Here is a 26,889-nt window from a genome sequence, read left to right on the forward strand (position 1 = left end):
GATTTTAGCATCGCCAGAAATGTTTTCTAGGACACTGCCTATCACCACCCATGCTCCACACCCAAAGGTGACTGCTTAGCAATCTCACAGAATGAGATCTGACCATGCAGGGGACCACACTGATGTCCCACACATTGGCTCTGTGTACGTAAGTCATTGGGTTTGCATACATTATGGGCCTAATTTTGGTTGGCTCTGTAAGCAGCGAAGACCGCAGCTTACTGAGCGCAAGAGAAGCTGCCCCGCCGAATATCCCACCACCACCTTTTCCCATCGCAACGATGTGAGGCATTGTGTAACGAAGACACATCTCATCCAGTGCCGGTGCAAGGCACCGGAGCGCCCCAGGCGGGAGGGGGACACTCCGGTGCTCACCCGCCCCCCGGCCGCTGTACAGGAGGGGGGTGGGGGTGCTGGTGATCGCGGCGCTCCGGGGGGACGACGACGACGCTGCGGTGCTCACCCGCCGCGTCATTACCCTGGGAAGGGGGGGGGGGTGGCGGGGGAATAGGAAGTGCCACTCACCGCTGCGCTTGCGCTGGTTCCTTATTCTGCGGCTGGTGGGGAGACCCGTCCCTAGTCCCTGCTGCAGCCACTGACTGCCTAGCGCTGCTGCCACGGAGGCACTGTTCCCCGCTGATGCCAATGGTGAGGGACGGGTGGCAGCTGGGACCAGTGTCTCACCACCAGCGGTAGCAGCGCTAGGCAGCCATCGCCAGCAGCAGGGACCAGGGACGGTTTTTAGAATGGTGCTGTGAAACTAGAGAGAGCTATTCCCAGCACCTGCTGCTGCCACAACTATATTTGATTCAAATGTTGGGCTGAAGAGGCGCCCTCCAGTGGCCGCTGCCCTAGGCAGCTGCCTAGTGGTAGCACCGGCCCTGATCTCATCGCATGCCGCCACTGCTGCAGAAGAAGTCATTTGATGGTCGACGACCATGGAACGATTTCTACTCCTGCCTTCACACATAAAAGTCTCAACTGCGGGCTCCGGGATAAAGACAGGGCAGGCGGCTGACATCATTTTCAAATGGGATGTTGCTATGGGCAACCAATCCGATTCTATCCATTATCTTCTAGAAGGTGCTAAGTAAATAAGAGGCAGCTTCTGATTGGTTGCCCATAGCAATGTCCCATATAAAATAGAATTCCCATCTTAGCAAATTCCCCCCTGGGTGATATATATATATATATATATATATATATATATATATATATATATATATATATATATATATATAGTATTTTTAGACTTTATGTCCAGTTCCTTTAAGAACAATGGAGCAGTTGTATAAAGCCTGGTGAAGTGATCAAATGCAAGGTGAGAACACACCACCCAATCGACTCCTAACAGTACTTTTTTAAACTCAGCCAGTAACTTGCCAGTTAGGAGTTGGTTGGCTGCTACGTTATCATCTTCCTCCCTCTCAAGAATTTATCACCTCTCCAGGGTTAATAAATCTGCCCCAATATATATTATCACCCCACGTCCCAGAACATCCAGGTCAGGAGTGTACCTAAGATATTTTCTGAATATATGAATATGAAGTTTCTGTTATGCGTCTACCTTATATATCTGTGCAATGTGTCTGGTTCTGTGTCTTGTAAAGGTTATTGGGTTGGAGGTGGCGCACATGACTACAGACTGTAAAGAGAGTTTACCCAGCACGTTTCGCCTGCTCAGAGACGGTCGTATACAGAACACATACTCTGGATTCTGTTTGACATATTCAAGGTCATCCAAGATAGTGAGACTACAGAAGTGTTCTGAAGCGTCTGTGTTTGTGGCACTGTTGGAAGGTACGGAGTGATAAATAAGTTCTGTATTTGAGGTCATTCAAAATGGACTGTCTGAGAGTGACCCATTATTAGTTATTTCTATAACCTTAATAAGGTATATAGAGCAAATGATGGTATTCTACAAATCCTCAGAAGACAAGAATAGGCAGATTGTCCTCTCCACTGGCGCTCTGTCAGGATGGTACCTCCCTTAAATCTGAGGTACGGTCCTCTTCTCCCAAAAAAGTGATAGCAAGGTGTATTAATAAATACCATACATCCCTCAAAGTATAATAACGCTCCTCTTCTCCGCCTCTGTAAATAGCAATCTGTGTCACCAAGATTTTTGGTCCCCTTTGATAGATGGGTGGTCAGTCACGCTCCCCCAAAAAGGAATACAAAAAATGGCACAAATAGCCAGCTGGGAGCTGGGACTTCATTGCTGTGGACATTCTGTCTGGACTGAGTGGATCCTGTGCCTGCTGTGGTGACCGTTTGATAGTGAAAACCCGGGTTCACTACCATCCCCATTTGCCATCTTTGAGGACTGGATCGTTATCCACGTTCTCCACCATATCGGGTAACAGGCCATCCTACCATTCACTTGTCCAATATTTTTCTGTCTCACCTGTGTATTTGTTTTATTGTGCATTAAATGGTATTATACTATTTGTGCCATTTTTTGTATTCCTTTTTGGGGGAGCGTGACTGACCACCCATCTATCAAAGGGGACCAAAAATCTTGGTGACACAGATTGCTATTTACAGAGGCGGAGAAGAGGAGCGTTATTATACTTTGAGGGATGTATGGTATTTATTAATACACCTTGCTATCACTTTTTTGGGAGAAGAGGACCGTACCTCAGATTTAAGGGAGGTACCATCCTGACAGAGCGCCAGTGGAGAGGACAATCTGCCTATTCTTGTCTTCTGTGTATCTGATGGTGTTTGGGTCACCATTTTAGTTTGAACTCTCCTTAGGCTGCTTTAGCGCACAAGCACATCGACTCTTATTCTTTTGTATACATTCTACAAATCCTGTTTCATTCTCCCTTTGTCCTGTAACAATTATTTATTAAGCTCTTCGCCTCTCTTCCAGAACCATAGTCTCTGGTTTGGGCAGATGCGGCCAAGTCTTGCATTGATTTAAATAAAAGGGGGGAATTCAGTTGTTAGATGGCGCCCAACTAAGCTATTCAATTATTTCTGCTTTTGGACACTACCAGCCGCTTGCACTGGCATTTAAGCTCTTATCCTCCAGGGTGATGCAGCAATTGAATATCTCCCTACAATCTCCCTTTACTTCATCGAGAATTTGGAGAAATGGATGGGGTGAACACTCTCCTAAAGTTGTGACGAGTGCGCTATACATTTCTAATTTTATGTACAGAGGCTCATTGCCCCAAAGCGGATGGCTGGAGGCAGTGGAAGGATCGTTGTGTCTACATCGCTCCTAGCAGAACCCTCAGTTGGCAGGAGGCCAGGGAATTTTGTCAGAACATCCAGGCTTCAGATCTTATGACAGTGAACGATCAGGACACACTGGTCAGTACACGTGCTCTTTTACTATGACTTTATGTGTGAATTTGTATTTAATATTACTGGTGAAGGGACCCGGAGTAAGCTGTCTCACCATGGTCCTCCCCTCCTAACCCCATGTAGCCCCCTTCCTGCCTTAAGTCCACTCCTCCACCTTATCCTGCCTCACTGTCGGCTGCTGCATTCCATTGCCCTCCAGCGTGCTAAGGTCTTCCTAACAATGGATGCCATTGGACAGGTGCAGAGGCAGATTTGCCACAAGACAACCTAAGTGCCTGCTTAGGGCCCCATAAAGATATCCTGGCCATCCAAAACATTCCCAGAGGGGCATTGACATCCCGATACTCCCAAAGTCCCTTTAATGTTCTTTGATAGGATAAAACATCTGGACACACACACTGGTCTCATGCACTGTATTGGGCAGTCAGGTTACTTTACATCTGACGTACGTATTAGACGAATTTCCAAACGACCTAGAGGCTGATTCAGATCCGACTGTCCGGAATTCCGACAGTCGGAATCCCATACTGAATACCCCCCTATATATGTAGATGTCGCTAAGTCATGTTGTCACCATATACCCCAAAAATGATAATTGTATCCAGGACAACTAATCAGTAATCACACAATACAGGTGACACATAATAACATCTCCTTATATAAGACAGCAAAGACTGCAATTCTGATTACAACGTATCATGGTCCCTGCCTTTATGTCCTATTTATTATCACCTACATTCCTTTTCAATTCTCTCACTTTTCTATTAAAAACTATTGGACTGTTGGATCTAAATATTGGATTCTATGGTGTGTGGTACGGCCATCCTGTAACTTTGATCTCTCTACAGAACTGGCTAAAGAGATACGTCAAGGCTCCCAGCTGGATCGGTCTCAATGACATAGAGACTGAGGGCAATCGAGTATGGACCAATGGCGCCCCTTTAAACCCAGAGCTATACAAGTAACGGAATCATTTGTGTTGTGGTGTCCCTTGTGTGACTCAATGCAAGCTAATATTTATATGCCGTTGCTTTTTTGTACATATAATAAATATATTTTTCACCAATGTTAAAGATTTGAGGTATTTCCATTGATATCTTTACATGCTGGGTATGGGAACCCAACAGTCAGGATGTCTGAATACCGATTACAGCATCCTGATAGTCTGAATCCCATTTGATCAGATTTTAGTAAGTATGCTAACCCCTTTCCTTATCCCACTGCTAACCTCAGAGAGGAGGAGGCCCCTGCGCGTTGTGCATTTGGGCCCCATCCTCTCTTGCTGCACACCAATAGACTTTGGGCACTAGGGTCCCTAGGAGTAAGCAATGAAAAATGTGTGTGTGGTGTGGGCCCTCCTGGACTCATAGGGACACACTGCATCCATTATAAATATGTCAGTGGCTAACCCTCCCTTCCCACAGCCTAACCATAACCATTGCCTATACTTACTGTATGTTCCAGATGCTGACTGTCAGGGCTATGAGCGAATGTATGAGTGCTATGCATAGACGTGCATGTAATAGCCTGCAAATTGTGGGCACCAGCTTCATTTTGCCAATAGTTGCGGAAAGTTTTAAATGTATTTCTAGTGCTTCATGCATATTTTAATTCTACTGTCTGTATATTTATATTATTATTATTTTTCATAATGTATTAAATGTGACATTATTTGTTTAGTAAAAATCTAAAATTGATCAACACAGTGCGCTCTCTTTTTTAGTATATATTTCTTGTTCTTGGTATAAAAGACTTTGTCTTTTCTTTGGGAGCAGCATACTTTTGAGCTGTGTATCTTAAATATAAAAAAACATATATATTATCGATTTTTTGCGCCTGATTTGCCCATAGGGCATTTTTTTCTTCATTTTGCCAATATAGCCACTAGATTTAAAGCAGGGGCAGCGTGCCGGGGGGACCCGCCCATGGGAACGCCAAGCATTTCATGGGCATTACCATGAAAATGGTGGGTGTTCCCATGGAAATTGCCCGGTGACGTGGGCACCAGGGGTGGGTAGCTGACATCACCAGATGTCAGCTGCCCGCCCGCTTCCTTCAGAATGTGCATGCACATCTAAGGTTGCTCTGAGCAACCTTAGATGTGCGTGTACCTTCCACATCATTCGATGGTCGGCAACAATTGAATGATGTAGGTGTTCCCCTGCAGGTTGCGAATGGATGTTTGTGTCAACCATTCATTCACAGCCAGTGTGTGAGAACACAAGCTGCAAATGGATGGCGGCCAGCCTTGCGAATGTGACGGCACCATATTCCCAGAAATAACACTGGGAAGATGGCGCCAGTATAGGTTTACTCAGATAATTAGTAACCAGGCTTTTCAACCCTAGTCTTTCGTATGATGATGCATCCCTATGGTCTTATCCCTTACCCCCCCCCCCTGAATTTGTCAAAATAGGTGTGAAATTATTCACCATAATGACCTGCAATGGTTACCTTATATATTACAAATTTTTAAATGAATTTATATAACAAATGTGAGCGACGCTGGCAATTTTTGAAGATATTTTGCTCATCTATCACAGAGATGTTGGCACTTAAAGGGTTAATCGAGACCAATCTAAAGTCAGAATAAAAGCTGAACGCAATACGTATGTTTGGAAGCGCTGGCAATGAGTTGTCTCTATTTTATCGTCAATGCTTAAACTGATAAAAGATTGACGCTACACTGTATCATTGCAGTAATCTTCTTGTGGCCAGACAAAGCTATGACTGTGTTTCGATCATCCAAGGCGGTCTCTTTAAATACGACGACTGTAACCAGAAACTGGGAGTTGTGTGCGAGTCACCAGCAGTAACCGGTACGTTTATCAGCCTGTGCGCCCATTGCTAATACATTCTAATGGCAAATGCACTGTGATAACTCAGTCTTTCTCCTCTTATATTAACAGAGACATATATTACAATGAAGGGCAAATACTTGTATGGCTCTATGTCCGCTGAGATCACTTATTCGACCCTTGGAGAGGCGCAGCGATATTGTGCCAGACTCGGCTTAGGGTGTTCTGCAGTAGTGACAATGCTTGGAGCACATCACTTGTATTACGGCCACCACTTGGCCAATCTTGAAGACCCGAACACAGACAGCGGTGCAGTAACATATATAAAGTCACGTACGTCTCTGGTGATACTAACTGATGTTTGGAAAAAGACCTTGCTGAGGCATCAGTAACAGACCACCGCCCGGATCCCCTCGGTAGCAGGCGAGGCGATGTGTCCGAGATCACATCCCCTCGCATGTGGCCAAAGGAAAGAGAAATAATTTTGATGGTCGTCTGTTTCTGTTTGCCGAAAAGGGGTTGGGTGTAATGTCATGTGACGTTAGCCACCCAGCTTGACCAGCGTTTTCATGGGGACGCCCATAAAACACTAGGCGTTCCACTACTTTGAGCCGTGTCTGCCCCTGCCCATCGGAACGGGCACACATTCTTTGTCCGATCAAATCTGAATCGCCCCCATTGCTCGAGAGGCCCTATTATAACATGGTGGGGTGGCAGCAATAGACTTGAGCAGGGTGCTAGTATTAGACATTTGTTAGGTAGCAATAACAAATAATGGGGCAGACGTGTTAAGTCGAGAGATAAATGCAAGGGAGGCAGTCCCTAACTGTCAATTTTTAAATCCAGCCTGTAACATGTCAGTTAAGAGATGATTGCCTGGACGTGTATGACTCTTTATCACCATTGTGTTTATCTCTTGTTGAGGCTTAATACATCTGGCCCATTATTAGGAAGTTACTACTAGATATTGGTGAGACGGCAGTTACAGTCGTTATTACTGGGGTGGTGGGTGGCAATAGTTATTGGTAGGATGGTAGCATTAGGTATTGCTGGGGCGGTAAGATATATAGGTGGCTTGGTGGAAGTAACAAGTCATTTAATGAAAGGAAGAAATTGGTGGGGCAGTATTTGTACACTGTGGTGGAATAATTGGAGGGAAGCAGCCACAACATACAGTATCATACCTTCCAACTGTCCCGTTTTTTTTGTGGGACCGCCCCGGTATGCCCGAGGCCGTTAGTGCCCCCCCCCCCCAGCCTGAACGGATTGGGTCTTTTCAGCATTGCAGACTGGTGGAAAACAGGGGAGTGGCCCGAGGAAGCATCATCCCACAAGGTGCGGCTCCACCGCGTGAGTCTCAAGTTTTCACCTTTACTGTACATATGTTGGGAGGTATGCAGTATGGAAGGGAAGAAATGTCAATAACTGGCAGTTATTCATACATTGTCCTCCCCAGGATGCCCCCCAGGATACTCCGGTTCAGACTGTCAGACATCATGCCCCGTCTGTGAGTTTGGGCTGGAATGTAATCCTGCTACCAGTCTTTGCGATGGGATGATATTTTATCGGGGAGCTCCGGATAATGGTGAGCATCACCAGAACAAATATTGTGACCTTACAATGGTGCAGAGCAAATCACTTCATAGCTAAGTAGTACTGACCAGCAGCCATATTTCCTTGCAGTATTTAACCACATCAAATGTCCCCCATTCCGCGGGTGGAGTTTCCTAAATGACGTATGTGTCAAAACGGAGCTTATAGAGTCCAGACAGGAAGCCGATCAGTTGTGCAAGAGGTTCCTGAACACCGAGGCGAAGGAGCAGATGACGTGGGACGTGGTGAGTGTCAGCACACAGAAGTCTCATCTGGTCTTCTGTCACCTTTTCTTCTGGGGGTAATTATAATTCATCCCTAAACCTTAAATACTAGCTGGTTTATAAGAAAGAATGACACACATCGGGCCTAATTTAGGTTTAATCGGAAGGGGACGAATTCGGCAAATGTGGGTAAGTCTGACCCTACTGGTCTTCTGCGACATCGACGAACTGTTCAAGGCCGGCACTGATGTCATACACACTCCCTTAAAATGCTTGGGAACACCTGCCTTTTGCTGACCCTCATGGTTACCATGCCCAAACACCGGGTTCATGTCAGCCAACCTCCAGGCTGCTTTGCGATTATGATCCATATGCACTTTCTGTCGCTGTTTGGGCTCGAGCATTCACAGTCATTCAATAATCGTTCAATCTGCAAATTCGCACAACAGCGATCAATTCTAAATCGGGCCCTTAAGCTAAAGTAGGCATGTCCATGCTGTGGCCCTCCAGCTATTGTGAAACTACAAGTCCCATCATGCCTTGCCACAGTTTTGCTATTAGGGAATGCTAAATCTATGGCAAGGCATGCTGGGATGTGTAGTTTCACAACAGCTGGAGGGCCGCAGTTTGGACATGCCTGAGTTAAAGCAATAAAAACACTACAGGAAAGAGTAATAAAAAAAAATCCAGAATGGGATGGATGGATATATATATAGATAGATAAATAGATAGATAGTACAGATTGTTCTACATACTTGTAAATATTAAGAGAGATCTTTCCAAAATGCTTCGACTTGTATTTCATGACTAGTGGCCCATATACTGTAGATCACTGTACCCATTTCGGAAATATAAGAAACTTGGTAATCCCCAGTCTTTGTGCCTGCAGGCCTGTGAAGCTGAAGCCATTAAAAGAGACGATGACCCATCACAGAGATGTCCATCCATCCCCAAGTGGAACTGCGTGCGGCCTGTGGGTGAGTCCAGAATCATTAGAATAGGTGCACATGACGCAATGTATTCTGGCTGTTCTGTGTCACCACCAAGATGCCAGATCAGCGTGACATTTGGATCACTGGAGGGCGATATTGAGCCACCAAGGTACCATAGAGAGGTACCAGAAAGCAGGGAGCGGGGAGCAGGTAAGTAATTCTCCCTCTCCCCGACCCCCATCACGCCCGTTAATTAATGGTGCCCGCTCCCTGCTTGGGGGATTTCAGAGCGGCAGTATCGCCCGCACCCCCTCCGTGCCGCATCACAGTGCTATCGCACCCTCCCCCCGTGCCGCATCACAGTATTATAGCAACCCCTCCACCCCCGTGCCGCATCGCGGGCGGCGGGCAGTGCGGGGGGGCTTTGCCTGGGGGCGGGCGGGGGAGCTTTGCCTGGGGCGGGCGGGGGGCTTGCACCGGCCCTGGCCACGGCAAATGGCTTATTCGCCGGCCACTCGCACACAGCAGTGCGGGTGGGGGGAGTGGGACTGCGCGCCGTGGCCATGCCTATGGGAATGCCCAGTGTTTCATGGGCAATACAATGCTCAGTGTTCCTTTTTTTTATCAGCGACCAGTGCACACGATGATAATGGCTAAAATCACACCGTGTGTATGGGGCTTTAGAGCTTGGAGTGCTGCAGAAATCAATCGATGGTCGGTGACCATCGAATACTTTCACCCTGCACGCAAATGGTTGTTTAAACTTCCATTCGCTTGTGTGCGGGAAATTGAAGTGCGGGGGGGGGGGGGGGGGGGAGGATGGTCGTGCGGACTGCATTTAGATGACCCGCAAAGTGTAGATCTTTTTATTGAGCAAGTTCACTGGCAAACAACACAGCACAACACAACAAACTCTAGTTGAAGTTGGTGAAATGCTCTCAGATAGGTAACTCTCCAAAAAGTTCTCTACGCGTTCTAATAATAAATCTGATTTTTCAGAGACTGCATTTGCTATACTGCCTGAGAAGTTACTGGTGGAAGTTTCGGGTACGGACGTCGCACTCTGGTGGAAGAAGTCACTAGGAGAGGCCCAGGATGCCTGTTACATGATGTCCACAAAATGCACCGGGATTGTTAATTTAAGTGGCATTTACTATGCAGTTGACGGCACAATAATCGCAGATAGCCCTGGATCAGAGGCTACGCTCTATACAAAGACAGGTACAGGTGGTTTTACAGGAGTGCATTCCTTCCACAACTCAAATTTATTTATCTATCATCCCAAAAACTCCTTGGGCCTGATTCAGATTTGTTCAGATGGGCTGTGAATTCGCCCGTCTGATAATCGGAGAACCACGCACGCGGTCGGCAGCGCACATGCACGAGCACAGGCTCCGAGCACCTGTGCTCGCAAGCAGCTCACTGTTTGATTGACAGCAGGCGGCCATTCAGGGGCGTGTCGCAGGCGTTCCCTGGGCCATTGGGAGAGAGGGCCACTGACGAGTGAGTCCTGGCTTGCTCAGTGATGCGAGCAGGGGAAAAATCATTTGATGGTGAATGATTTTTTCCCCTGTGTGCACGGCTGTGAATGCGTTTGCAGATGTGCACAGGGGTAGCGGCTACCTGCTCACAGGTCTATGAACACCTGTAGCCCAGCGAGCAGGTCTGAATCAGGCTCCTTGTACACTACTTGTGCACCTTTATAGAGTTTACCAATATGTTTCATGATAATTAAATTCAAGACCCTGCAAAACTGCCCTTGAGGACACAGGACCTCTGAGGGTTCTGTTATAGCTGGTCGACAATGTCTAGATCAACAATCATGCGTTTGACCACTCATGGTCGAACAGGTCTAGTTAGACACCTAAAAATACAGTAGTTGGCAGCATCAAGATCAACGCAAGCGAACGGTCGGCAGGAACGTGATTGACAATGACAAGTCAACACGAGTTTTTCACGTTTTTGTGTCTGACATGGACACCGTTTAAGTGTACTGCGTCCCCTCGCATGGCTCGCTGTGTTCTCCATGCTTCAGGCATGGTTCCTCGCTGCGCTTGGCACACTATTTTATTCTCTGTTATGCCCAATGGGATGGCAAAGTATGAACAAGTTGGTTAAAATAAAAAATCATGAAAAACTCGCGTCAATCTTGTCACTGTCGGTCAAGTTCCTGTTGATCTCTTGTTTATGTTGATCTTTTGTTAATGTCTATCTAGATGCTGCCAACCATTTTTCGGTGTCTAACTAGACGCGTTTGACCATGAGTGGTTGACCACATGTTTGTTGATCTAGACCTCGCCGATCAGTCAACCAGACGTGGACCTCTGATGCATTCTGTGGCCAAGGTGTTAGAAGGGGCCAAGGTACATTTAGCCATGTACTAAAAATACCATGCACAGAGGGATCCGATACGTAATGCCGGCGGTCGGAATCCCGGCAGTCGGAATCCCGACACTGGAATCCCGACCGCCGAAATCACGACATGGGGGGGACGTGGAGCGCCCCCCCTTGCGGGCTCGCTGCGCTCGCCACGCAGCGGGCCCGGTGCCTCGCTACGCTCGGAACGCTATTTTATTCTCCCTCTATGGGTGTCGTGGACACCCACAGAGGGAGAAAGTTTTGGGATTTCGGCGGTCGGGATTCCAGTGTCGGGATTCCGACCGCCGGGATCCCGACCGCCGGCAAATTGACTGCATCCCGCACAGAGGATGGGCATTCCTCATCTATGACTTGCCCGAGTCCTTCAGGTAGGACCAGACCTGGGTAATTATTTCCACCCACTTTTGGCACCCCCTGGTGGATGTTCTATGAATTGTGTTAGGCTGAGCTGTATAGGTAACCCAGAGGGAAACTATATTCAATAAAAGACCAGTGGGGCAGATGTATTAAGCTTTAACAAGAGATAAATCCAAGGGTGATAAGGAGAGATAAACGTCCAGCCAATCACCTGCTAACTGCCATGTTAAAGGCTGTGTTTGAAAAAAGTCAGTAAGGAGCTGATTGGCTGGACGTTTATCTCTCTTTATCATCCTTGCATTTATCTCTTGTTAAGGCTTAATACATCTGCCCCATTATTCCCTAAACGTTACTAGTAACATAAATAGTATCAATGTCACCCCATTATAAGTCTTCCCCATTTTGGGGGTATTCAATCCCAGGGGAAATTTTCGGCATGCATAAAATCAGCAATTTCAATTTTTCAACCATTTTTGGGGCAAATTTGTCTCACCCTATTCAGTGCCCCGGCAAAAAGTCTGGCACTGCTGAAAACCGCGTGGATCGGCAAGTTTAATGCAAATCCATGTGGTTTTGGGCGAATTTGCTGTGGGTTTTGCTGTCATTTTTGCCCATGCCAATTGACCCCACTTCACACACACACACAAAAAGCAAAATGGACTAAGAAATGGACAAAAATGGGAATGTTTTGCGATTTTTCGCCTAGCCAGGATATTCAGTCAAGATTTAATACCCCCTATACTGTATGTAGCATTATATTTCATAGACTTATTTATTGCCCTTACCTTACAAAATATATAATGCCACTGATTAAATACAGTTGCTGAAAGTATTTCATTAGTTTGATATCTTATTTATTTAGTGCCAGTTTTACCAGTTATTTATATAACGCACACTTATTCTGCAGTGTTTACAGAGAATATTTGAACAATCACATCAGTCCCTGCCCCGGTGGAGCTTACAATCTATATTCCCTACCACATATACATGCACACACAGACATTTTAGGGTTAATTTTGTTGGGAGCCAGTTAACCTACCAGTATATTTTGTGATTTTGGGAGGAAACTGGAGCACCTGGAGGAAACCCACGCAAGCACGGGGAGAATATACAAACTCCGCACAGGGCCATGGTTGGAATGGAACCAATGACCTAAGTGCTGTGAGGTGTACCCAGAACAAATTATTTTTCCAGACTGGCCATAAACAGACCGCACAGCCAGTTGGTGGTTATTTTTAAAGTCAAAATATGTATAGAACCAAATAGCAAATTACCTGTAAATGAGACATTTATTATTTATTTATTAACAGTTTATTATATAGCACAGCATATTCCATTGCGCTTTACAAAAGGAGACAGTGATATAAAAAACAGGGTATTTACAGACAGTCAAAAGGTGGGAGGGCCTTGCTCGCAAGCTTACAATCTATAGATATAATGAGGTGTATAAGCCGAAACCTGCGTATGTGACCTAATCAGTGCCGTCTTTCCCATTGGGCTTAATGGGCAGTTGCCCAGGGGCCCAAGGATTATAGGGGCCCATCCCAATGGGGAAGATGGCACTGCCCCGGGGAACTGCTGTGGTGGCGGGAATCCGGGCAGCGGCACCTGGGAGCTTGTAGCGCTATTTTCTGGCGGGAAGCGCTGACGATTTTGAAAACACTGCCCAGAGAAAATAGCGCTACAACAAGCTCCCAGCCCCCGCTGCCCGGATTGGCGCCACTGCTGCACATAGGTGTGTGTGGGGGCCCCTCAAATTATTTTGCACAGGGGCCCTCTTTAGTGTTAAGATGGCCCTGGACCTCATATTATGTTGTGTTGTCATTGCTTCAGCATGTGCGGTAGGATATTTCGGGGAGAACTGTGAAGAGACGTGTCCTCCGTGTCACAGGTCACAGATTTGTGATCCCGCCACGGGACTCTGTGACAGCTTCTTCCAATGCGTACAAAAATATTCACCCTCCTGCACACATGGTATGTGAAGTCTCCATTCCCAATAAACTTGTTTTCCTTTTTGTGTGGATTGATGGTAATGTTACAGGATGTAAATTAATTGTTGTACTGTATGTCAGGCCTGGTCAGTCAGAAGTGTCCCCAAGGTTCCAAATGGTGGTTCTGGCGCGGTCGCTGTTACTATATAGAGACAGCGGATAGCAAATCATGGATGGAGGCAAAGGCGGCTTGCAGCCACTACAAGGAAACCAGCCTGCTGGTCATTGACAGCCTTGAAGAGAAGGTGATTTAGAACCTTAATTACTTTTCCTGACCACCTTATCTGCAGCATTGCGTGTTGACCAGAATAAGGTCCCAAGTTCATAAGTCAATAATACACATCTGTTACAGTGGGTTCCACATAGAAAAGTACAAAACAATAAGTGCCAACTAAAGGAACCTATTCAGGTTTCGAGTCGCGGTGGTGAATAATCAAATACTAGAGAAATTCAGTATTACTCCGGTGTGTACACCTGCCCCAAAAAGCTGGTGTGCCCGTGATCCCTAACACTGCTAAGCTATGTATGACCTGCAGTGCGGAGGCGATAGAGGGATCCTATTGGGGGGAGCGGGGATACGGGAACCCTGGAGATGGCATTGGCACCCGCAGGCAAGCAACGAAACCTTTCAGTTTTTAGAGTTTGCTGCATATTACGTGGCTCGATCCGGCCCCAAAATGTTTCCGCACGTGTTGTGTTCTGGGTCCATAAGGGGGACAAGCTGGGGACTAACCAGACATCTTGGGGTTTACTAAGCTGGGCATTTTATTGAAGATGGGATTTTGCTATTGGCAACCAATCAGATTCTACTATTATCTTGTAGAAGGTGCTAAATAAATAAGAAGTAGATTGTGATTGGTTGCCCACACTATGGACAACCAATCAAAATCGACTTCTTATTTATTTAGAACCTTCTAGAAGATAATAGATATATTCTGGTTGGTCGCCCATGGCAGCATCCCATCTTCAATAGAACTCCCAGTTCTACAGATCAACATTTTTTTCAGGATAAAGTATATATTGTATTTTATGAATAAAGCTGATTGAATGACCTCTTTGTGTTCTGCTCTGTGAGATGTGGGTTGCTGCCATGATCCCTGGAACCAGCTGGACCGCGCTCAATGACATCGATGGAGACGGAATATGGACATGGGGCGAAGGAGCAGCGGTCCGATGGTCAGTATTTAACCACACAGTAGCATTAAACAAATTGCCCACCTTCAGACGACTTGATCGCTTCCATGCCCCATCCTCCAATGTTTACTATATACATCGTCTGATAACAGCTCTGCTTTTCAGTCATGCATTATCATCATCAGGATCAGACCTGTACTTTGGTTCCCATGAAGATAGGATACAGCTCTTCTGCATACCTCCCACTTTTGTGGACCCTTGAACCATCTACCTTCCACTCTCAGCCCTCTTAGCAATTGTGGTCCCACCTACTGTAAATGGATTAGATAGGAGATCTACTGTACCCTCTGCTTGTGTTCCCCCAGAGACCAGGTCCCAGGGCAAAGTAAGGAATATCACTCCTTAAACGTCTTTTCTCTAGTGTAAATAGTCCCAAATTGTTTACGCTATGAGGAAAGATTAAACAATTTGGAACTATTTACACTAGAGAAAAGATGTTTAAGGGGCAATATGCTCAACATGTATAAATATATTAGGGGCCAATATAAGGAACTGTCAAACACCCTTTTTTCTATTAGAAAGGAATCTAGGACGCGAGGGCACGAGTTTAGATTAGAAGAAAAAAGATTTTGTTCATCCAGAAGAAAAAATTTCTTTACAGTCAGAGCAGTCAAACTTTGGAACTCTCTTCCTGGAGAAGTGGTGTCGGCAGACACTATAAATACGTTTAAAATAAGGTTGGATAAACATTTATTGGTTAAAAACATCCACGGGTATGAATAAGTAACATAATCTGTCTTTAAAATATCAGAACATACTATACAACAAGGGATAAGCTACTATAAACATAGGTTGAACTAGATGGACGCAAGTCTTTATTCAGCCTCACCTACTATGTAACTATATGAACTGATCTAGTAATAAAACCAATGACATGCCACAATCTGACTATTTGGCTTTTTGCAGGCTCAGCGATGTGAAATCTCATGGTTGTGTAGAGCTGGAATCTGGCGGGAAGCTCGTGTCTCAGAGGGACTGTGCAGCCAAGAGACCCTGGATCTGCAAGAGAGATGAAGGTGAGACAACTTCTATTGGGTGCTAATTATTATACATGGAATATCATTAGTAAATCTACCCCATTGTGTCTAGTTACACCCATTCCTGTCCCCCTTCCGCTGGATTTATTGCAGGAAGAGTGACATTGCTGTCACCTGTGCACCTTCCTGCGAGTACTGTGATTGGCCAGTTATTACAGCGCTCACACACTGGGCCTGGTACTCAGATTGAAGCTGTTTGGGCATATGTTGTACACAGCAAGAATGCATATATTCATTTCTATGCAGAGTTTTACTATGTGCATACTGGCACCAGGCCTACGCTAGGTGTGCAGTGCATATTCCACCAATAACCACTGGGCTTGATTCTGATTTGGAAGCAAAGAAGCATGTTCTGTAACTGTATCTGGTACAAACCATTTCGTCATAAAATGGGGGCAAATACATTTATATTTTTTCTGTGCAGGGTAAATACCGGCTGCTTTTGCATGTAGCCTACAAATGTTAGACAGCTTTATTTGTACACTGAGTAAGTAAAAAAAGGACATTGTTTCCCCCAGCTCACTGAATAGTATTAGTAACCAATCTTGAACACTACATGATAATAGAATTTAGAGATATTGGTTACATATACTGTACCTGCACAGGTGTATGATAAGCCCCCAAGCCACATCAAGGCTTCTCTATGTATTGGGGGTCCCTAGCGCTATATCTAGGTGCAGAGTGCGGCACCCCAAAAAATATCATAAGCTAGAAAGCCAGGTGTGGCACAACAGTGAGATACTATAGTGTTAATAAATATTAGTGATGGGAAGCTGAAGCTATATATAAAGAGAGAGATAAATGAAATGTAATTAAAATAAGAGAGAGATAGTGTTAGTGAGGGAAAAGTGTTAATAGAATGTAAGGGCATGCCGCACTAAAGCCACCCAGCCCAAGCAGTCCAGGGGCACCGCACCCCACACCACCGTTACCCTAAATTGGGTCTACGATTAACCAGCAAAGAGCCACATGATAATGGCTCCTTACTTGATATATCTGAACTAAGAGCTACCTACCTTGGAGCAACCCCGGACTACTCCATGTGGCATATCAGGACCCACATCTCCTCCTAATATGGGCTCCCTTCTGCCTTTAACAACATACATACAGATAGTGGTAGATGCTCAGTAGTTCAGTAATACTTAGGGGCGGATTGGGACTTCAATCCAGCCCGGGAGAAAAATCTTGCAGCAGCACGGGGAGGATTCTGCCAACGGTTTCATATGTAATTTGTGGGGGGGTGGCGGTGGCGGCTTATGTAATTGGGTAATTGGGAGGGGTGCTGGCATTGGCGTATGCAATTGGGGGGGTAGGCGGCGGTGTATATAATGCGGGGGGGTTGGCGGCTGCTGATGTATTGTGGGGGGGCGGGGTGGTGGTGTTTGTAATGCAGAGGGGCTCACCTGCTCCTTTCTGCTGGCTCCAGATGGTGGAACGGGAGCTGGGAGCCCACTGCCACTGCACATGAAGGCCCACGGGAGATGCTGTGTCCCAACGTTGGGTAAATGACTGTCAGGATCCCGACTGCTGGGACCCCATCCAGCACCCATGGCCCGGGATCCCCGCATCTCCTTTGTTCCACTGTTTAAATACCGAGATTCGTGGCTCTCCAGGGAGAAGGCAGGACTAAAATGACGTAAATTGCATCATTTTAGCCCAGCCCCCTCCACATAGACCCGTGAACCACGGTATTTGCCATGCAGGGGGCATGGCCCCAAAAGTGCAGCTGAAAGTCAGCTCTCTGGGCTTCTCCCAGAGAGAAGACAGTAAAAGTAGGTAGGCGTGCTCTACTTCCCAATCACAATCAGTCCTTCTGTGCGAGCAGGCATACGTTCAACTCTGCAACAGCCCCCCCTGATTACAGAAAGGAGAGCAGGTAATTGTGGCTTACCACAGTAGTATGTATTGCAGTCATTGGGTATCCAGAATGTGGACGGGAAGGCTAGCACAGGATCTCCCTGAGACACTGATTAATGGCAGGAACAGAATGCATGCTGGGCTTATACAGTATCAGCATCAGTGTCCCTGATTACCGTTATAATGTACATGATGGGGCGCTGGGTAACCCTAATATATATTTCCAGGTGCAGACTTATTCCAAGAGTTTCCCAGCCATGCATTGCTCACGCCGGCAACTTCCATCCCTGGTTCTTTCTCCTCCCTGGCCCAAGCCAAGGAAGCCTGTATCCTGGAGATGAACTGCAGCGGTATCACCCATTGGGACAGCAAGTATGTACCGGTGACGGGCAAGCAGCTGATGGCTTCCACCACGGTCCCTGTCACCGCTTATCTGAAAACTGGTGAGTTCCGTATGATCTGGGGCAGTCCCACAGCCAACCTTAATACATTAGGGTGTAACTTCGGAGCCCCATGGAATCTTATGGACACTGCTGTGCCCATGTGATATATCTCACAGACAACGCGGAAGAGGTTGACACATGAAAGAGGTCGACATGAGTTTTTGACTATTTTTTGTTGTCAATGTCGACACTGAAGCACGTTGCTTTGCTCGCCATGCTTCGGCCGAGGTGCCTCACTTCGTCACAGATGCGCTCTGCACCCGTTACCATTCCCAATCGGTGGCAAAGTATGAAATCGGTCAAAATTTTTTAAAGAAAAGCCAAAAAAATTCATGTCAACCTTTTCACTTGTTGACCATTGCCATGTTGACCTTTTGCTTGCCTTGACCTTTTAACCATTCTGACCAGGTGTATGTCAACCTATTGACTGTGGACTTAGACCAGCGGTGCAAGTAGAAATGATTTCTTAGTGATACTATAAGTGCGCACCATAGGTGGGAGTGGCCATGTGTCATGAGGGGGCGTGGTCATATGAAAATAGATAAGTGGTTACAAGACAATAGGGGCATGGCCACATTATGCCCCACACCGTAATGAATCTAAAGGCCCATACACACTTGACGATTTTCACCTGAAAATCGGCGAAAACAGCAGTTTTGAGCGATTTTCAGCTGAAAATTACCTAGTGTGTATGCCTCCCAGATTGCAGACTAGCAATGATGCGTACTCCCACATCATCGCTAGCGGGGTCCCTTGTCGGCTGGTTTTACCAGCACTCCAGCGATGATGGATGTTTTTTTATCCATCATCGCTGTGTATGTACGCAGCACGGGCTGAAAGATTATCCACTTTTAGCCCGTGTTCTGCCCCTTCCCCCTGCACGCACCTGCATTCCGGCAACAGTACCCCTCCGAATGGCTGCAATTTCGTCTGGTGGCTGGGCACCCCTCCGCACGCGGGGCGGCACGCGGGCTGAAAGTGGAAAATCTTTCAGCCCCTGCTGCATACACACATAATCCAATAGACCGGCAGGTACTTGTGTAGTTTCACGGCGCCACTAAATTGCATGCGATATCACATGCGATTTAATACCCGTTCATATCGCCACTATCCACTATGGCGGGGAGTTGATTTTATATAGTGTGACGAGCGCAGCGAGACACCGAGCCCGAAGCGTGGGGAGCGTAGCAAACACCGCGAGAGGACACGGAATGTATTCCACGGAATCGCATGCAAATGGCATTCCATATCAGGTGTCGCCGTCAAATGACACAAGTACCGTAATCCGTGCCTGCTCGCCACGATTCGGGCTCGGTGGTTTGCTGTGCTTGCCACACTATATAAAATCAACTCCACGCCGTAGTGGATAGTGGGGCTATGAACAGGTATTAAATCACATGCGATATCGCATTCGATTTTGTGGCGCCGTGAATCTACACAAGTACCGACCAGCGCCATCCTGATAGTTACAGCATCAGCTACCGCGTTGCCCAGCTCAGTAAGCATATAGTCATTTTCCACAGGAGCGGCACCTAGCGGATTGAAGAAAAGCAAACTCACCATAGCCATATTGCAAGATTTCGGGATTTATTTCCCTTCGTCAGGCAGCATAAACAGTTGATATATATATATTATAGCAGTAATGCAACGCATACATTGTTGGCGCAGGCCAGCAATGTGTGCATTATTGCAGCCACTGCCCACCAATGTATATTATGGCAGTAAAGGGCGGGACGGCATGGAGCAGCATTTACCTGATCCCTGGGCTCCGAATATACGCCGCCCAGCAATCAGTTCTGAATCAAGCCCCAAAAAACAGAAATGCACTGAAATAAATTGGCCCCTGCTCCCACCCTTGGAATTCAAACCCCGCCCATTATGTTAATAGCCTTATATATGAAAGATTTTCTGTCTTTCGCCTCCTGAACATCTCTTGCTATTTTGGAAAAAGTAGCTCAGTGTGTACGCACTATTTTCGTGACAAATATATCTATCAAAGATTTTGGCGAAGTCTTTTGAAATGAAAATCTTCTACTGTGCATGGGCCTTTACACTTTATACCATACGCTGTAATGCCCATTACACATTATGACCCACAAGGTAATGCCCATTACACATTATGCCACCTGCTGTAATGCCCATAACACATGACGCCACACACCATGATGCCCATTACATATAATACCACATAAGTGCCACTTACCCACATGTTCATTGCTAGGAGTTTCTTTCTCAATACCAGGGTCTTCATGCTCATTGCCATGTTGCTATGAGGAATTACATGCTCATTGCCAAAGTGATTTTTAAGCTTATTGCCACTGGGGATTACATGCTCTGCCAAGGGCAGTTCATGCTCGTTGCCATGGGGGAGTAAGGCTCACGGTGACAGCCACGAGACGGGCAGAATGAAAGTGATGTGACAGCTGGGCAGAGAGCGTTGGGCTGCCCGGCTGTCTTCTGAGCAGGTACACGGCTTACAGAATCTGGTTCGGATTCCTTGGAATCTGAACTGCTCATCTCTAATGGTACCGAGAGGATTCGGCGGCGGGGGGCAGGCATCTGGATACCATACTGTGTCACAGGTCCACAGCAGATATCTGCTGCATGGATTTTTAGTACATAATACTAATCTATCTATCATTATACCCAGCAGACAGTGAGAGGTGCACTGTAGTAGACCTAGAGTCCCCATGGAGCCAGGCAACATGGGAAAAATTCAGTATACGCTGCAGCAAAGCCCCACTATAGCGCTTCGTAGAAGATGAAATGCTCTTCCAGCACTGCAGACACTGGAGATCCAACCCTAGGCAATGGGAGCGTTAGCAATAAATAGCAGGAGGCAAACGCTAGAGTGACGAGATCCTCTCTGCTGGGTCAGCGTAGCCTCTATATACAGGGAAATGCAGGACTTCAAGTAATCAAGAGAAAATGTATACAAATATCCAGCCTGAAGCCCAATGTGTCAGATTGTGCTGGTGAGTGCAGGCTACCACGTATGAACGCTATTACCATTGTGTGCAACAGAAGGTATGCGGTCATTATGTCGACAGTTAAAAGGTCAACACATTAAAAGGTCCAAAGGTCAAAAGGTTGAAATGAAAAAGGTCGACATGAATAATTAATTTTTTTTTTAAGTGACTTGTTCATACTTTACCATCCTAGTGGGCATAAACTTAGATTATAATAGTGTGCCGAGCATAGCGAGTCACCGTGCCCGAAGCTAGGCGAGAGCAGCGAGCCATGTAAAAGGATGCAGTGCATCTATACAGTGTCCGTGTCAAAATATGTTGACGTAGACACCCCAAAAAAGCGTGAAAAAAAATGTCAACAGTTTGCTTGTGTCGACTTTTTCTTTGTGTCGACATAATGCATGTCAACCGTTTTCTGTCAATCAGTAGAGGGCAACCTTTTGACTGTTGACCTTTTTGCTGTCGATCTAATGACCCACACCCTGGCACAACATTCCCAATATTGTAGCGATTTGGGAACAACTTGGATTGATCTGCCATTTACATCCGTCGGCATATTTTACAGGAGCAATAAAGTCTATCTAAGAAGAAGCCGTCTTTCATTTATATATAATCTTTATGTATTGCATGTATTTGTTCTGATGTCTATGCTGTGTTTCCCAGTCTGTGCCCCAGGATTCTATGGGACAGAATGCAGTAAGCAGTGCTTCCAGTGCCCTCAGGATGCTGCCTGTAACCCTGTCACTGGTTTATGTGACAATCTGGTGACCTGCATCGCTGGGCTACAGCTGACAGGCTGCCAAAGTAAGTGCTTATGGCTGAGTCTCTTAAGTCTGCCATCCACTAGTGCGATATGGCCACGTTTTATGAGATTCCGTCAACACTCTCATGAAAAGTGACATATCACATGTCCTTTCCTGTGATTGCGATGCGAGGCGCATTCCTGTGTGTTCAGATCCATGAATATTTATTGCAGCCCGTAGCATTTGCTGGGATCCCATATGATACATTGTGTGACCCTGGGATCACATCTGTCATGTGTGACACTCTACCTTGGACAGATCTGGTCACAGTGAATTAAATACCAGTGAACGTACTCAACTTCTAGGAGGGTCAGGGTTAGGCTGCGGGTGGGGGCAGGTTAGGGGATGATGGAAAGTCTACTTACCCAACCCCTGTTGGGATTCTGATCAGCGGGATGCCGGTGTCGCTCTTCTGACCGCTGGCATCTGGTCTGCCACTCTCGCGTAGTTTTTCTCAGCCTCGTTTTAATTGAATGAAATAACATTTTCTCTTTGAACATATGTAGTGTTAGTGTGTGTTATTAAATATGTGTTTGCTTATAGTGTGTTGTGTATTCTCTCCTAACCTTAGAGGCGGTGAGCCTGGAGTGTCCCCAGGAGCCAGGGTGGTGGTTCTGGGGTGGACACTGTTATTTCATATCCGGGGAAGGGGAGACCAAGTCGTGGAATGAAGCAGAAGTTGCCTGCATGAATTACAGGATGACCTGGCTTTTGACTATGGACAGCCTGGAGGAAAAGGTGACTTGGTTCCATGTGAGACACAGTCCATGATGGGCACATTGTTTAGGCACCTTGCTCCAAGTCTAACTCTAAACCAAAATAAACTGCATGAGGTCCAGTGGTGCTCCAGGGGGGAGGGGGCTGCAGCACAGTTCAATATTCAAATAGAGGAGGCAAAGCAACTGCCACCAACTGCCATTCCAAACTGACTCACTGGCAGTCGGTGTTGCTCCTTATTTGAATTTTGGACTGTACTGTACTGCAGTCCCTCCTCTGGAGCCATTACCCCCACCACCAGAAGCTACATCATACTTGCCTACTTTTGAAAACTAGTTTCAGGGAGATTATAGTTAGTAGTAGAATTTTGTAAAGTGCCCCATTGAGGGGGCGTGTCACGCTCCACCCAAAGGGTGTGTCTAGTTCCATATATGGAGATATTGTGAAAAGAGATTGTGAACGTGGCACCTAGAAGTGTGGGTGTGCACTGCTACATCTGAGAGGAATCTTAAAATGACTTATATCCAAATGTAGATGAGCCCAAAGCAGTTAGTAAGAGCTACTATACTTGGTAAAGTGCTGGGAAATGGTGCTGATGATTCATGTAAATGTATCTGTCTCTCATTCCTTTTTTCCCCAAAAATGTAACAGTGTAATATGGGCTAGGTGACATGAGGGAGATTGCTAAGACTAATGAGAGAGAGAGGGAGATTGCTGCTATTTCAAGGAGTCTCGTGCAGAATGCAGGAGGGGAGGCAACTATGAGTTACATAAATGGGTGCTGTAACTGTCCTCCTAAAAACCATGTCCTGGAGACTTCCCCCATTACTTACTTGATAAACTGCTGACAGCAAGGGTTGGTGGATGTGTCAAGTGCCTAATAGAATAGCCTGCAAGCAGGGCAGCCGAGAGGAATGCCGGGCCCCGGTAAAATTTTGGGGGTGTGGCCTAAGTGTGTGTGTGGTGTGGGCACCTCCCACACTTAGGCCACACCCCAAAATGTTTAGAGGTGGGTAAAAGAAAACTCTAAAAACTGTAATCTCAGATGCAGCACACACCTACAGCATGTGCTGTGCTGACAGCAGGCTCAGCATGACCTCTCACGCTGTCAGTGAGACACTCATGCTGAGCCTGCTGTCAGAACAGCACATGCTGTAGAAGTGTGTGCTACTGGTGATACCCGGGAGGGACGGAGGGGGAAGGGAGGGGTCGAACCAGGGCCCCTGCGGGGCCCCTTCAGCAAGCCTGGGCACGGGTAATTAGTACCTGCTCCCCCCCTCTCTCGGCTCCCCTGCCTGCAAGGTGCAGACACAGATGCAAATACATAGAAACATTTACAACCAACTTGGTTGCTGACACCGAAGAAATCTTATTAATCATCTTTCCCCTGTCATCAGGAGTGGGTGTCCTCCATGATAGAGAGGGAAACATGGACAGGATTCGACACCATGACTGGAGATCCTGAGTGGATCGTGGATGACGAGGAGAAAAGGCCGGAAACATCAGCACGCCGGTAATTACTTATGGGACACTTTATACCAACACTATAGTAGAAGTGAGAAATAAATGCGACAACAGCTAAACATGAGGAAGGCCCAAACCGTTTGCTGGATTCCTGATTCTAGTTGGGATCACTGATATTACTGGCTGTCAATGTCTCCAGTCATCTCTAATATGCCCCATTTTATTGTTATATATACAATCGCTGTTATAAAGCACTTCCCTGTTCCTATGGATCCGAAGCGCTAGGACACCCGCTGTCAGCATCCGTGGATGCAGAGCGCCTGTGTACGCAGCCACTATCTGCGCCACGGCCGTGGTAGTCACAGAATATGACAGACCATTTCTGCGCATGCGCTAAGCCACCTCCCTGTCACCACCCAGTAACCCTGAATACATTCATTTCTGAGATCTCTGGTGCACGGATAGCCTACCTATTGGCTGTCTGACTGTACACTGACATAAGTCATTTGTGTGCATTGTGATCCCATAGATATAAAACACTGCGTAATGTGTCAGCACTTTATAGTGGAAAAGTATGTGGCCTATTTCTCATGGCTCTCAGTGGGTCAAAGCAAACTCTCATTTCTTATCACCACATATCCCGCCGATGCGAAGATATGTAGTGCACTTGTTTTGTAAAATACTCTGATAAGAGGCTCTGATGAAGATGTGTGGTACCCGCAAGAATTTAGGTCTTTTTATCCAGGGAATTAGATGGCAATAGTGGACACAGAATAGAAAAGGAGCAACTGGATTAGTTTATTACTCGCCACTCAACACAGGCAAATACGACTACAGCTTCCCCAAGGACAGCCGTACGAATCACTGCAATAAAAAGTTAAACAATGTGATCTTACAACAATAAATGTATCAACCTTGCAAATATTGAATCAAACTGACAAAGAACCTATACTGGGTAAATCAACATCATTCCTTTTAACGTACTAAAGCAAACGATTTACTCCTTCTAAGAACCCCTATATTTTCACTTAACCTATATGGACTAATGGTACCGGTACCCAACTAATGTCCTGCACCCGTGTCTAGGGCTCAGTCTATATACAGGAATTAATGTACATTTTCCCACCGGGGGGTCTCTACCGGAGACCGGCCTTCCTACGGATCAATAGCCGGAACAATACTCCTATCGGCCTTCCTACGGATAAGTAGCCGGCGCAGTATGAGATGGGACTCGATCTGGCTTGAGATTCCCCTTCAAGAGATTAGGGTGGTGCGTCCTGGCCTGCTTCTGAACTGATAGCATTTACTCCTGATTGTAGATTTGTATTGCAGAACATAAGGAGCACTTAAGACACAGCAAGACACAGGGGTGCACATCCAATCAATATGATAATGTATTGGTACCCAGCTGCACTGTTCACAAACTGACTAGTGTGTATCCTGCGCAAGGAATATCCTCTCTTTTATCAGTTGCAGTCACTTTTCTGACTATGGAGCCTCACTGTCCCTGTGGCCCCTACAGCTCCTCTAAGACGCAGGGACTACTGTCTAAGTACCCTGCAGCTTCCCGGCTAAACCCCTCGCTCTCTTGCCACCAACTGTGGCTTTTCTCTGTTGGGGTATCAAACCCCCTGCTGCCGCAGTTATCTCCCTTCTGGTCACTAGGACCTAACTCACAGTTTTTGTGGGTGCTTCTGTAGTCGAGACCTCTCTCCTCCAAGCTAGGGCACGCGGGGTGTGCGGTACCGCCATCACAAGCCGCCGCCTGGTCTGTCAGACTGGCCAGGAAGGCGTCGGAGACACATGCTGGCTCCCAGGCTGTAGTGTGGGGCAGTCTTCTCCTCTCACACCCGGGACCCCTTTTCCGCCTGCCTTCACGTGCCGCCCGTCTCCACGCGCCGACCCCTGACCCCTCACACTCCTCTTCGTGGTCGGGTGCTGGGAGACTATTCCTCTGTGCCCCGGCACTCGGCAGCATGCCCTCAGGCTCCCGTGCTGAGTCTGCGCAGTCCAAAGCCGCAGACGCTGGGATCACCGCCGGCTGCTCCTCTGACCCCCGGCAGCTCTGTCCCCGCGCTGCTCTAACTTCCGGCCTCACCTCTCTCCAATCCCCGCTGACCTGCTCACTGCTGGCGATGACCCGGGTGAGTCCCGCCTCCCGGCTCTTGGCGCCGACGGGGTCAAATGTACGTGACTGCCTGAGTGGGACCCGTTTCAGGGTGCCACAGATGTCACTGCAGCCGTGGTACCGTAGGCAGCGGTTGTCCAAAAGGCAAATGTATTGGTCACAGAGATATACTGTACACTGAGGCGCCCACTGACTGCGCCTCAGATCCGTCAGATGCATATCGCCCAATAATCAACCGTCTGAGTAACTCTATGGGGGAAATTTACTAAATTCTATTTCACATGGGATGTTGTTATGGGCATAGAATACATCCCATATGAAATAGAACTCCCATCTTAGAAAATGTCCTCATATGTCTATAGTAATACCATTCTCAGATCACTAAGCCAGGTCCGACCCTTTCACACTGAACCCAGGTTGCCTATTATACACAGGGGGGTCTGGGTTTAACAGACTCATATTCTCATATGCACATGTGCAGGGCTTCTGTGCACAGTCGGCATGTCACACGCACAGAAGGGGGGGGGGGGGCGGCGATGGGGCATGGGAATGCCCAGCGTTTTATGGGGTTCCCATGCAAATGCGGGTGGACACAGTGTACCGGGGGCGGGTGGCTGACCTCACATGACGTCTGCCACCCACCCTGTCTTTGTCCCGCTGCCTACAAATATAAGTTTGTCTCCAC

The 26,889-nt window shown here is 46.9% G+C and overlaps 1 protein-coding gene across 6 annotated transcripts in view; it reads left to right on the forward strand.

Annotated features, from left to right (window-relative positions):
• Positions 1–26,889, forward strand: part of LOC146035379 (uncharacterized) — a 99,137-nt gene that overhangs the window by 47,986 nt on the left and 24,262 nt on the right. For all 6 annotated transcript variants that reach the window (XR_014460628.1, XM_083158783.1, XM_083158784.1 and 3 more), the window contains exons 11-27: positions 1,611–1,800; positions 3,170–3,324; positions 4,167–4,279; positions 6,019–6,137; positions 6,228–6,449; positions 7,573–7,701; positions 7,800–7,954; positions 8,823–8,910; positions 9,865–10,086; positions 13,435–13,575; positions 13,674–13,837; positions 14,668–14,768; positions 15,693–15,802; positions 17,908–18,123; positions 21,756–21,896; positions 22,467–22,633; positions 24,010–24,125. Coding sequence is in view for 5 of the 6 variants with exons in the window: in XM_083158783.1 (XP_083014909.1) it covers positions 1,611–1,800; positions 3,170–3,324; positions 4,167–4,279; positions 6,019–6,137; positions 6,228–6,449; positions 7,573–7,701; positions 7,800–7,954; positions 8,823–8,910; positions 9,865–10,086; positions 13,435–13,575; positions 13,674–13,837; positions 14,668–14,768; positions 15,693–15,802; positions 17,908–18,123; positions 21,756–21,896; positions 22,467–22,633; positions 24,010–24,125 (2,549 nt within the window). In the remaining variant the exon portion in view is untranslated. The remainder of the gene's footprint in view (positions 1–1,610; positions 1,801–3,169; positions 3,325–4,166; positions 4,280–6,018; positions 6,138–6,227; positions 6,450–7,572; positions 7,702–7,799; positions 7,955–8,822; positions 8,911–9,864; positions 10,087–13,434; positions 13,576–13,673; positions 13,838–14,667; positions 14,769–15,692; positions 15,803–17,907; positions 18,124–21,755; positions 21,897–22,466; positions 22,634–24,009; positions 24,126–26,889) is intronic.

Source organism: Crinia signifera, chromosome 9 (assembly GCF_055691185.1).
Source record: "Crinia signifera chromosome 9, ASM5569118v1, whole genome shotgun sequence".
NCBI classification, from domain to species: Eukaryota; Metazoa; Chordata; class Amphibia; order Anura; family Myobatrachidae; genus Crinia; species Crinia signifera.